Genomic DNA, 12482 nt, shown 5'->3' with positions numbered 1-12482 from the left:
GTTAAACATCCTAACAATGTTGAGAGCTTTTGTCATTTAAGTTGGCCTTTTTGTCTTGTTGCACTCTAAACAACAGCTAACTGTTGTACATAAAACAGGCAAATGAGAATGCAGGGCTCCAGACTGCGACCATTTGCTCGCATTTTGCGACCAAAATTTGAGACTGTGCGACTGAATTTTACATCCAGTCGCACATGCGCGACCAGTAAATTTGCCTCCCCCACCCTCCGTATTTTTTAATTCATTAAACGTGGAAGCGGCCCGTCAATGATCAATGAAATGAGCAATGAAATCATCAATGAGACGCGAGCCCACACGCACGCAGACAGACACACACACACTCGTGAGACTGGAGCACACGCGAGCGCACACTCGCATGTCATTGAGTGATGCCTGAGGCGGCCAATGCGTGTGAGAAGAATAGGGAAAGTCACTGCAAGTGGCTAAAATATGTGGAGGGGCGGGGCCTAGAGATAATCGAGTGCGCGTTAACGTCTGTGGGAAGGAAACGGAGACAAATCATCACAACCTGATATGTGCGTCTGAGCTATGAGCAAGCGAACTATTGATTCGTTCTTTCGACCTGCGGCTAGTGTACCAGTGCCAGAGTGTACAGCAGGGGTCTCAAACTCGCGAAGCAAACCACGGCTCTCATGCACGGCTGTAACGACAGCACACCGCTCCCGCGGGAGATGGTCAGCTGAGGAGCATAAATGTCCCACACCTACATGCGTGACAGCTAACGGGGCTCGAACATAAACACGTGTGAGCGACAACACGATTTAGTCTTAGACGCACTTAAAACACGTGTGGAAAATGCAACGATAGACGTGTTTGAGATGAGGGGGGGGGGGGGGGGGGCATGAAGGCGAAGCTGCAACAGTAAGTTGGAGTTGTCCTTAACATTCAATTTAATAATTATGCCTCTCCCCCTAAGTATGATCTGTGATATTACATCTTTTATAATTATTTCAATGTTTTGTGATGTATGTAGCCTTTTTTTAATCAGTTGGTATTTTAAATTATTTTAATTGATCAGTGAACTACAAAAACCCATCAGGACGCATGTCCCATAATGCATTGTTTTGTAGTCTGTAGGGCAGCTTTCAGTCAGTTCAGTACTAAATTTCCAGCTGTGTTTGGTCAGGTTGGGGTCTTGCTTCCTCCCCTTTCTGGTGATATTTTGGTTTTGATTGACAGGTGATGTTAGAGCAAAAACAAAAATATGTCTCACACCAGGTGATCTGTGCAGCGTTACGTCCATCTGGGTGATCTCAAATTATTGTGCATCTTGGCTGCACCTATTTGGTGTCGCCAACATGAATTTCCATCCCCTAATGTTTACATACATTTAAGTATTGTTCTTAACTGTGAAATGACCGAAAGGTTATTACGGTAATCACTTGTTACTAAAAACTTTTTTTATTCTAAATTTATGGTATTTTGTTTACTATTTTTTCTGTCATGACAGCGATGCTGCTGTCAGTTTACCTTCTTGTTGCATCTTCAAAAGTGCAGAATAAAATCTGACACTGAATTTGAAAAAGCAGATTGTAATTTTTGCATCTATAATTAAATTATTTATTTACTTTATTTATTTTATTTAGTGTATTTATAATACAGTGGAAATTAGAAGATCTGGTTTGCATGTTGATTTACGGTATGCGCCCCTAAATTTTCAGGTTGTGCCTTTTCATTTAGGGGCCACAGTGCTCCTAGTGAAAAAAGTTAGTCTGGAGCCCTGGAATGTGACAAAAAAATTATCAATGACTCTGACCAGTCATCTGCCTCTAGGCATCATGGGTGGTGTAGTCACATCACGTTATAGGACTGCTATGTTTTGCTCACTGCGCCCTATAATGGTGCGCCTCATGGTCCAAAAATAAAGTAGATGTTTATTAAACTCTGATTCATCCACAGTCCTTATGGTCTTGTAGTCAAACCAAAACTGTTTTTGTAAAACTATAAGGAGAAATGTTTATTAAAGCTGATAGCAAAACAAACATTAGCACAGATTCCTGGATAAATCTAACCGTAAAAGCAGTTTCTACAGAAAAACAAAAAAGAAACCGTATTTATGGAATACCGTGAACTGAAACGGCTTCGTTTTTTGTGCCTTGTACTGTGTTTGTCCCTTCAGTAGATCTTCACAGATCTTCAACAGAAACCCTTCAGGCTACCAGCAACAAAAAATAATATAAAAGAAAAATGGAGAACAAAGAACAGATCTATAAATGTTTTTTTTCCTCTCAATCATAACCAGCTTAACACTGCATATTCTGCAATTACTTTGAAAGGTTAAAGCAAATAAATAGGAAGGAAAAATACACCTAGCAAACGAAAAGGTTGTGGAGATACAGCAGCCTTTTTTTTTTTTTACAAATACATTAAATCAAGTTGATTGTTTCACAATCACACCACGTTGCACAGGCCAACAGAAGCTAACCTTTGTCACATTTTCTATGCCTTACCAGAAAATTCTGTCCCCACTCCATTTCCTATTTCATATCAAATTTACACTTGCAATCCATAGCATATTCAACCTTTTCAGTTCCATTTTTACCTTTTCTCTACCTTTCCCCAATCCCCCCATGCCTTATTTTTCCACCCATCACACCACTAGACTGTGTATTGTTCCGCTGCTGTCATCTTTTAATGCCATCCAATCAAGCAGGGAATATCTTGAAAGGATTTAGCCAGGGATGATTTGGGAGCTTTAAATATTTCCACGGGATTTGCATCAGATCTCCTGACTCCGAGCAGATCGCTGGAGCGGTCTCTTTATACACAGATCTGAGAATCCATTTCAAAATATCATTTTCATCTTCCCCATACATGTGGATGTACGGAAGAGAGCAGGAACGCCCGTTTCTGGGTTTGTTCAGGTGCTCGAGTCCTTGGCAGCCTGATCAGCAGTGACAGATGTTTTTAAAAGATTTGGTATTTGGATCAATATAGGTCTTATTTCAGAACTAAACATGCGTGTGAATGAAAAATGACGTAAAAATGGTAAATAATATTGGTGCCTCCTCTATTTAAATAAAAACCCCTAAAAGAAGAATGTGAAGTCACAAAAAAAAAAAAAATTTTTTCTTTTTAATCCAGAGGTCTGAAACAGCTCAGAGCCCTGCCTCTGTGGGCCACTCACTAGTCCCACATATTTTTCCTATGTATCTTTGGTTCACAAGTGGTCACTCGAGACCTATGTGGGGATGCATGTCAATGCATTGTGTGAACACCGAGCTGTCCACTAGATTTACAATCCAGGGCTTGAAATGCCTTTTGGAGACATCTTCCCTGAGTGTCTTCAGTCTGTGCAGCAGTAAAACATCAGTCCAGGCAGAACCGGCTTTGTCAATGTGGAATTCTTTTAAACCTAAACAAGCGTTCAAACAGGAACGCCTGCATTCACACGGTCTTCTTTTCCACTGTCTACCACACTTTGTGTCAGACAGAAGATATTTAGTCATTTCTAACACAGTGTGTTATCAGAGCTTCTCTGGAAAGACAAACGTCGGTTTTTAATCCTAAAGCTCAACAATATTGATAGAAAAAAAGAGAGCTCCTGAAAGAAACTGAGTTTATACAGAATGGACGTTGTTTTTCCCTCCAGTTTATTAATATATATTATACCATGGTCCGGGTGAATCCTCGATTCTGATTGGCTGCTGGGTGCGCTTTAAAACCTGATAACCGCACGGTGAAAAAAGAAGTTCCGGTCACCTAGCTTAAATGTTTTGTATCACTGCGCCCGCTTCTTTAAAACAACCTTTTGCTTCATCATTTGGACAAAAACAAATGGGGCGCATCGCGCCGCATCACGTAACAAATAGTCCGCTTTTTGTGAGAAAAGCGATCCAAATCGGAAAAAAACAAGAATTAAGGACTAAAAACTGGTTAATATGTATTGCTTCTGAACACAGAGCTGACATCTTGGTGATAGTAAATGTTTTTCAAATGAGTAATTTCCTGTGCTCGGCTGAAAAAGCCAGCATTAGAGTATTCACAATATCTGTAACTCCTAACCTTGTTAGTGACATGTAAAAAAACACAGCCCAACACCACTACATGTTACTGCATTAGAGTATTCACAATAACATCTAACCTGTTTGCAACTATTAAAACAGACTGACCTCTTAAAATTCCTGATATCAGCAATCACAACCACAATGACTGCATACATCAAGTGCTCTGGATAATAAGGCCCACTGTTATTTATTGAAAAAAATTAAAGCTTTTTAAGTGTGCCTTATAACGCAGATCATTTGTTAGTTTGATTTCCAAAGAAGAAGAAAAGGAACACTGAAGGAACCATGGGCGGCCCATCAACTCACAGCTGGCATTTGGGGCTGAACAAATGAAAGCCTTTGGTGATGCTGGTAGCTCCATAGTCACTGAATTTGACGAACTCTAAACTACAATCCTATTTTTCTGCCTGGAACAGTCTTTGGAAAGGCAGGAACCAAAGCGGGGTGTGCATGTATGAGTTTATTTTCGATTAATGGATGCTAAAGCTCGGTTTTTGCGGCTCGCCCTTTGGAGGTTCTGACATTACTGTGGAGGGAACCATGTCTAGAGTGGCATGTATGAAAGATAAAGAGACAAAGGGCCAGAGAGATGATGAGGCCAGGGTTTAATCAGCATCGAGCCTGAAGAGATTGAGAGTGCTAACCTCCACTCTCATGCAATCAAACCACAGGAGTATGCAGAGTTCTGCCTTTCCTTGGCTCTCTGTAAGGGGATTAAGGGGACCTTCAAAGAGAGGCAGAGATTGGCCAGGGGCCTGAAGGGTCCCTTTCCCCACCACTGGAAGACCAAGGCAGATTAAAATTGTCCAGGCTGAGAAGCGTTAGCAGGCCTCTTTTCCTGCGTTGTGTATTTGCCCACTTAAATTTCAGGCACGCACAAGCAGGTGGATTAAGAAGGAGGAATTTTGAAAATAATTCTAGGGACCTGGGATGTTAGGGAGTGAAGTACACAAGAAAGTGTGTAAACTAAAATTAAAAGGACAATACAAGTGGCAAAGGCAATTTTGCAAGTGGCCCAGCGGGCCGATGTAAACAGAGTACACGTGCACTGGGGACTGTGGTTGACTTAAATGAATGAGACAGAGGAAGTAACGGGACTAATTCCCTCGGGGCCTACATACACCAAGCCAACAATCAGCTGTCGGGAATGTCAAGAGCGTCACTGAACATCTGTTGTCCTTGTCTTTTCACTGAGCAAGTCACCATGAGCATTGCCAAACCCAGAGTGCATTTTGTTTTCCTTAGAATTTCCCCCCAGGTTCTTTTGCGACACGAATCCCCCTGATTGGCCACCGAGTGCAAAGGAGTGCAGAGAAACGAGGGCAGAAGTAAAAGCAAATGGCTCAACACATGAGCACTTCTATTATTGATTTACAGGCATCAAAAACAGAGCCTTTAACATCACGTCATGACTCAGGTGCAACATTAAATCATTACAAAAATAGAATATCACACATGGGAAAAAAACAACTCTGATCCTTTTGCAATCATCCTCCAGGAAAAATAAAAAAATTTAATCATTTACTCCCAAGATATTCAACTGTGCCTATCCAACACAAGACAGCGGATTCACGACAACTCTGTAATGGATGTGAACAATGGGGAGGAAAAGGAGTTCATGCTTGCTATATTTTCTGTTGTCCCAGTCTTGGGGAAAAAAAAAATCTGGTATGGACTGTGACTGTGTGTTACTGTCACCACAAAACTCCTCACAGTGTTTTCTGTGGCAAAGCGAATGAACAGACTGATGAAATAAACAACAGCGAGTGGAATTTAAGTCCCACATCCCTGTGTGTTGTTCTTGTGTCACTGAGTGCATCCAGGCAGTACACCTCTGGGTGGATGTGCAGCTTGAAGAAGCTGCTTTTCCTTCTGCTTCTCGAAGAAACTGCTTCTGAATAGTAAAAAAAAAAAAAAAAAAAAAAAAAAAAAAAAAACTTATATAACAACAGTGTTTGGGAAAAAACGGTCTGTTTCAGTCAAAGCCGACTTTAGTTCATTCTTTGCCTCAAAGTCAGACAGCTGACAAACCAACAAAAATAAAAATCTAGACAAATGTGAAAAGGGTCTGTCAATCCTTTTCCTCTTCCTTGTTGTATTTAAATAATCCTTATGCTTAAATATCAGGTGCACTTTTTTGTAGTTAAACAATATAAATTTGTCCCATTTGTCAGTTCCTAATACAGTTAAGGCAGTGTAAAAGATTATATTAAACTGAATTTAGAATTGTGTAGGAACCTATTGTTCTGCTCAAAATGTGTTAATGTATTCAGTATTTAACGCTGAGGTGTGCTTGCAAAAACCCATTTCATATTGTTAACATGTTCTGCTTTTTTCCCCATAGTCAGGCACGATGTGGGAATGTGGCGAGGATCAGGGAAGTTGTTCACAACAAGATTACAGTTTACTTAGATTATGAGCCACCTGTCTGCCCCCCAGGAGAGAAAGAGCTGAAAATATGAAGGAATGGACAGATGGTGATGAGGAGGAGAAAAATGGTGGTGGTGGTGGTGGTGGGGCTTTTGGGCAAGAGCTAACCCGCTCCCCTGAGAACATTCTTAACTGCAGAAATAAAAATGTCAAACTGGAAGATCCCGTTGACCCATGTATGACATCAGTCAAACACTAAAGAATTACACATTTTCCTCAGTAGTTGGTGTACCGTCTGTGTTGTAAATAATATAATAAAATATAATATAATATAAATCAGAAATTAACCTTTAATGAGCCATTCCAATCAACCAATATCCAGCAGCACAGTTTGGAGTTTGATGCCAGCCAAGATATGGAAAACAAAGATGTAAATGGATCTAGTCGTCTACACTTGGATGCATCAGAATGGAGCTGAGCAGGGAGTCTGTGGCGTGCTGAATAATAAGCGTTGTCAAACGGCATTTTTGTTCGTCTGCTACTGATTCACAACGATTTGAATAAACAAATACCCAGAAATGTGATTTTAAGCCTAATTTTCTTGATAAATGTTCTCTATCGTCAAAAAAACGCCACATAAACATGTTAAAAACCCCAAAAAACTGATTTTTGTGGTTTTGTTGGAATCTCTTGCCAATTTTAAAACACTCATAATAAACAGAGTTTAACAAATTGACCACTGAATAATCTGGACGAAACTGAACTAAACAAATCTGTCATTTCTTGCTTTCTGAATAAACAGATTTTTAATGATTGAATGTTCATCTGTGGGTTGCATCTCTGTGTGTCTCTGGTAAGTACTAGACGGATGAAGACGATTAAAACGGGAGGATTAGGATGGATAACGATGAAAGTGGAAGACAAGCGCAACAATTGCTTAAGGTCAAAGGTCACGCGGTCTCTTGGACACATTATGTACCATTTAGAGGAGAACAGCTCCTAAAGACTGCATAAAACGGTGACGGCACAGAAAGAGGAACACGGCGCAGTAGTCTGGCCGTATAAGTAGAGTTCACCGAGTCAAGGAAGCTAATTAAAGAGATGATTAACATTCTTGTGGGAGATGTGTGGTCTATGTGGAGGTGGGTTAGATGCTCACTGTGCACACACACACACACACACACACACATATAATGAGAGCAGTGGAAAGTGCAGTCCAGCCTATTGTAACTTTGGTGTCCTGGGAGGAGGAGATCAGGAGGTTAATATGATCCGATTCGGATCCTTCATTAGCCTGATGAAGGTAATAACAGTCTTTTGGGGGGGGGGGGGTGAAGCTGGACGGGTTGACTAAAACCGTCTAGAATGTGAAAAGGGCACAAATACAAACACACTTCTGCACTTAATATCATTTAGCAATCAAATGATACGGCTTACTATTTTTGTACAAATACTTCAATTAACCAAACAAAAAATAGACTTAAAAATAGAAGTAAATTCATGAAGTTCAATTGCAGATTAGAGTTTCTAAATATAGATTTAATTGAATATCACACATGAATAAAAACGCAAAAAAGAAGGTAGATGGAGTAAATAAGATGAGAACGGTGGTGATAGGTAAACCCAACAGACAATAAACATCATTAGTTGGAGAGGCACACATGGGTAGGTGCAGCCAGATGGTGTTTTGTACTCATTTGTCATACACTGCTGACACAGACACAAAGACAGAAGGAAGGAATTGAAGCTGGAAAGAAAAGGAGAAAGTCAGTTAAACAGCGCCTAGAACAGCCTTCCACTGTTCAAATCCAGCTCTTGTTGTCTGCATCATCATCGTCGTCTTTCTTTCCATCCTCAGTCAGTTCTGATGTGGCTGCCATTGTGCACTCTGCCAAGCCGGATGCATACTAGTGAGAACAGACACAACACCCCACAGATCGCCAAGCTTGGCATGCATTAAGGTCCATCTGTGTGCCTTTGACAGAAACACTACATACTTTAGGGTTTCTCTCGGACTGGTTCATCTTAGCAGCAAAAAAATAAATAAAAACTAGGAGCTGATGGAAAACTTTACATATTTTGTTCAATTTGAATCATTCCAGAAAATAAATAAAATAAATCTATTATTTCCACCAGAAATATATGAACAAATAAAAAAAAAGGAATTGAATGGATGGGAATGTGTGGGGGACAAAGAGCACTGGGGGGGAGCAGCGTGTTGGACTTCTCTGGATTTCCACAATCCTAAAATGGAGAGTGAAGCCTGAGGCCACTGTCTGCCCGGATCGCTCGCTGGATCACTTTGTTCTCTGCAGTGACAGTTTCATTCATGGAAACCCGTGCTCCACTCTCCAGAGCCAAAGTCCTGCGGCACTTTCTCTTCCAGATTTTCCCTTCTTTTAAAGGCTCATTGTGACCATTAAGATGAGAAAGAAACAACTTACTGTTCCATAAATGATTCCAATGTCAAAGTGCCAAACAAAGGGAAAAATACATTATTTTGATTAACTAAGACTGATTTTTCTTTAAGATACTAATAAATAAATAAAAAACAAATGTGCTCCGTGAGCTTTAAGAAAACCTTAAGTTAATTTATGAGGGTTTTATGAGGTAAAAGACACATGAATGTGTCAAAACCTTTACATCAGACAGGAAAATATTTAGAAAAAAATTTACTTTTACACATTACTAGGTTTTTATGCACAAATCAAACTGCCACTGGACAACAGCAAAGACGAACATTTAAAAATGAAACTTGACTGAAAAGAGAGCATTTTTCCTCAGAAAGTTCAGATCTGATGGTGATTGCATAATGCTGGAAAACTCTGATATATCTGGAATTCTGCTTCAACGCTTGCCAACAGTTCAATGATTATTTTGCTCCCCAGCCATTCAAGGGACAAGAAGAAAAGGTAAGTGGACCTATCAGGATTTATCTATATGCTGCAGCTCTCTGAGCAGGAGGTTACCTAAAGTGCAGTGTCGGTTTGAGCGTCTTAACGAAGGAATCAAGGGATGAGAGGAGCCTTTCAATCAGTGTGTGTGTGTGTGTGTGCGGGTGTGTTTGTGTGCAGGCATTTGAAAGTATTTTTTCTTTTTTTGAAATTGTGCATTTTTTCTGTGTTTCTGGGTGCCAGTGTGTGTAAGTGTGTGTGTGTGTACACTAGGGAAGGATCAGTCAAATAAATCCACCCTTGAAAGAGTAGCTCAATCATGTTCTCCCACACATCTCTCCCTCTATGCTTCAGCTTCATCGCCTCGCCGATGCTTCAGAGCTCATAGTTCATGTAAAGTTTAAGAGTTCACAAGACCAAGACCAGAGAGGTGGAGAAGGATACCAGACACAAAGAAGATGAGACCTGCTTCAGATATCCAGCTTATAAAGTCAATGAGTGCAGGTTAACTAGGGGTGTGATGATAACCGCATCACCGCGGTGATGACCTCATAAACTGCGACACCGGGCCCCCTGCTGGTTCATCCCAGCGGTGCTCAAAAATCCCACACTGTCACAGCTCTAAGGTTAATGTTTCATTGAAACAGCTGCTTTTGCTCATCTAGTGTCTAAAAACAAAAACGGGAAAAAAAAGTCTAAATGAAAAGTCCTAATTATTATTACAATGTACTAAATTGTTATAACGGCGACATAAACAAGTGTTAACTGATAAAACCAGTTAAGAGTGGGAACAAACTCCCCACTCTCACCGGTAGCCATGTTGTCTCTTGCTGTTTTGTGTGTGCTCTGATATTGTTTGTTGTTTGTCGCTTGCCACACTGCCATGTGGAACTAACGCTACGGCAGCTCTGGGGAGCCAAAAATGTCCCATTAGACAAAAACTCGATTTAATTATTTTGTATATCGCCCGTAAGAAAGAAATTTGAATTCATTCAAATCGATTTTTTGCCCAGGCCTAACTAACAAATATAAAGATAATTAAGCTCAAAATTACATTTCCGAGTATTTTTATATTGTTATAGCAGGGAATAAGGAGCAGACAAATAACAGCCATTTGAAAAAGTTTACACCAGTGACAAAGGTGTAGGAGCTTTTGTCACAAAGGTGACAAAAGCTCCCTGCTCCGCTCCATTCTGATTAAATAGATCCATGTATGTCTTTGTTTTCCTGGTTTGAGCTGGCATCTGGCTCAAAACTGTTTGGTTGTACCAGTATTGTTAGGTCGCAGTTGTAAGGGGCTGTAAGCTAGTGGGACTGTCAACAGATGGATGATTGGAATTGAGGGCGTTTCCTCTGTGCCCACAACTCAGAGTTGAATTTCTAATGAACTCCTGCAGAAACAATGTTCAAGAAAACAACAGGTTTTAAGATTGGGGCTAAAAACAGCATAATCATAATTATAAGACTACTGGGAACGCTTTTAAATGAGATCAAAAGATGATCGGAGTACGACCTTAAAGCAGTAATTGAGCCATTCATGAACATTTTTGTTTTCAAACATACATGTATATATTTTTGACCACAAAACCCAAACTTAACATTAATCTTGGCCTAAAATAGGCTGTTTATCAAATGGGATACATGTGATGCTGCTTTGCGGTGAGGCTCTGTATTGAGAAAGGATTAAGCAGCAGAGAGCAGGCAATGACTTACAGGGTTTTCTGCTTATACAGCGACACATGCTTTAACAGGGGCTCATTATGCATGACAGCTTGGAACACTGTCATTTGACGACCTGGTTTCACCTTTGGAATTTTCTGTGCACGCATGTGTGTGCACGCACAACTATGTAGTCATCATCTGAAGACGCAACAGCAGAGGAGATCTTGAACTTCAAGTATTCAGAAAAGAATGGGTGTAAAAATTAAGAAGCAAGCTGCATGAGGGAAAAAACAAAAACATTTAAACACAAGAACCCAAATAATGATCAAACTGAACTAATTTTTTCTTAAACAGGCAGTAAGATGAGTTATTTACATCCATCTGTACAGAGAAGCAGAAGAGCTGATGCTGAACAGAATGATCTGCAAAGTTGCAACAGTTGCAAAATGCCACTGAAGCCATTACTCTCAGAAAACCTGTTTGTTTTCTGCTTACAACAGCAGCCACCTCCGTGTTGTAAAGGCAGACTGTTGCTCATGTATTATGCTATTAGTCAGGGGGCAAAGTGTTACTTTCTAATGTGAACTAGTCGTGTGAAGCATCAACTGGATGTTGGTGTTCCTCCTGCTCAAAGTGTCTCTACAAAAAAGGTTGTTTTGTTTTTTAAAACCCCAACCCCGGATGCCACTAAAGCTGAGTGAGGCTGCGTGTCACATCTGAGCACCGACAACAACAAGAACAGCAAGCACTGCACAGCATGTTACACCTCGCCAAGCACTGGCTATAACCCCACGTCCGGAAGAGCTCCAAAGCTGTATGTGCAGCCACCTGGTGACAAATCTAAGCAATCAGCTGCTCGTCGCACAAGGTCGTCCTGGTTTGAGGCGCAGAGGCTCTCTGTCCTGCCAACAAAGCGCCAGAAACTACCAACAGCCACACGGATATTGGAGAATGCGGAGAGGGGAAGCGGAGCTGAAATGTGGCAATCACAGGAGGCATGTGGAGATGACTGCCTCTTTCCACTCAACTGGAGGTATAGCCAACCTGTTCCCCTGGTTTATATGTGAAAGTAAACAGGACGGTAGCAGTGGGGCAGCGATGGTCTGCCATATGTGGTGCCATTATCCCATTGCTGACTGACTATAGTTTACCCTCTAAATTACATCTAAGACACTCAAATGAAAAACAAGATTAGGGCAAAAGCTTCCTCTTCGTTTCTTCCGTGTTGTATACAACTTTGAGTGGATTATTTACTCACTGCGGGAACAAGGAGCTTCTTGACCTCCTCCACCGCTCTCTTCATCTTGATTTCAGCTCTGGTTTGTGTGTCTTCCACTGTGATTAGAACATGTAGGTCTTCATTTAGGTGTTCCCAGTTTGGCTTCCCTCTGTTCTGCTCCTCCTGGACAGGGAAACAGGAAGAGTAAAGGAGAAGGTGAGTGGATGTGACAGTGTGGGTGTGCTTCAGGAGACTGGCCAGCACCGGCATAACTGTGAGGAGGAGAGAGACAGACAGAGGACGACGGGG

General features: G+C 41.0%; 1 protein-coding gene across 8 annotated transcripts in view; it reads right to left on the bottom strand.

Annotated features, from left to right (window-relative positions):
- qkia (QKI, KH domain containing, RNA binding a) overlaps positions 1-12482 on the bottom strand; it is a 72465-nt gene that overhangs the window by 18264 nt on the left and 41719 nt on the right. For all 8 annotated transcript variants that reach the window (XM_023951537.2, XM_078940476.1, XM_023951535.2 and 5 more), the window contains exon 4: positions 12213-12356. In XM_023951537.2, the coding sequence (XP_023807305.1) occupies positions 12213-12356 (144 nt within the window). The remainder of the gene's footprint in view (positions 1-12212; positions 12357-12482) is intronic.

The sequence above is a fragment of the Oryzias latipes genome, chromosome 22 (assembly GCF_053564925.1).
Source record: "Oryzias latipes strain Hd-rR chromosome 22, Olatipes_Hd-rR_3.1".
Classification (NCBI taxonomy): domain Eukaryota; kingdom Metazoa; phylum Chordata; class Actinopteri; order Beloniformes; family Adrianichthyidae; genus Oryzias; species Oryzias latipes.
This window is presented reverse-complemented; position numbering and strand designations above follow the sequence as displayed.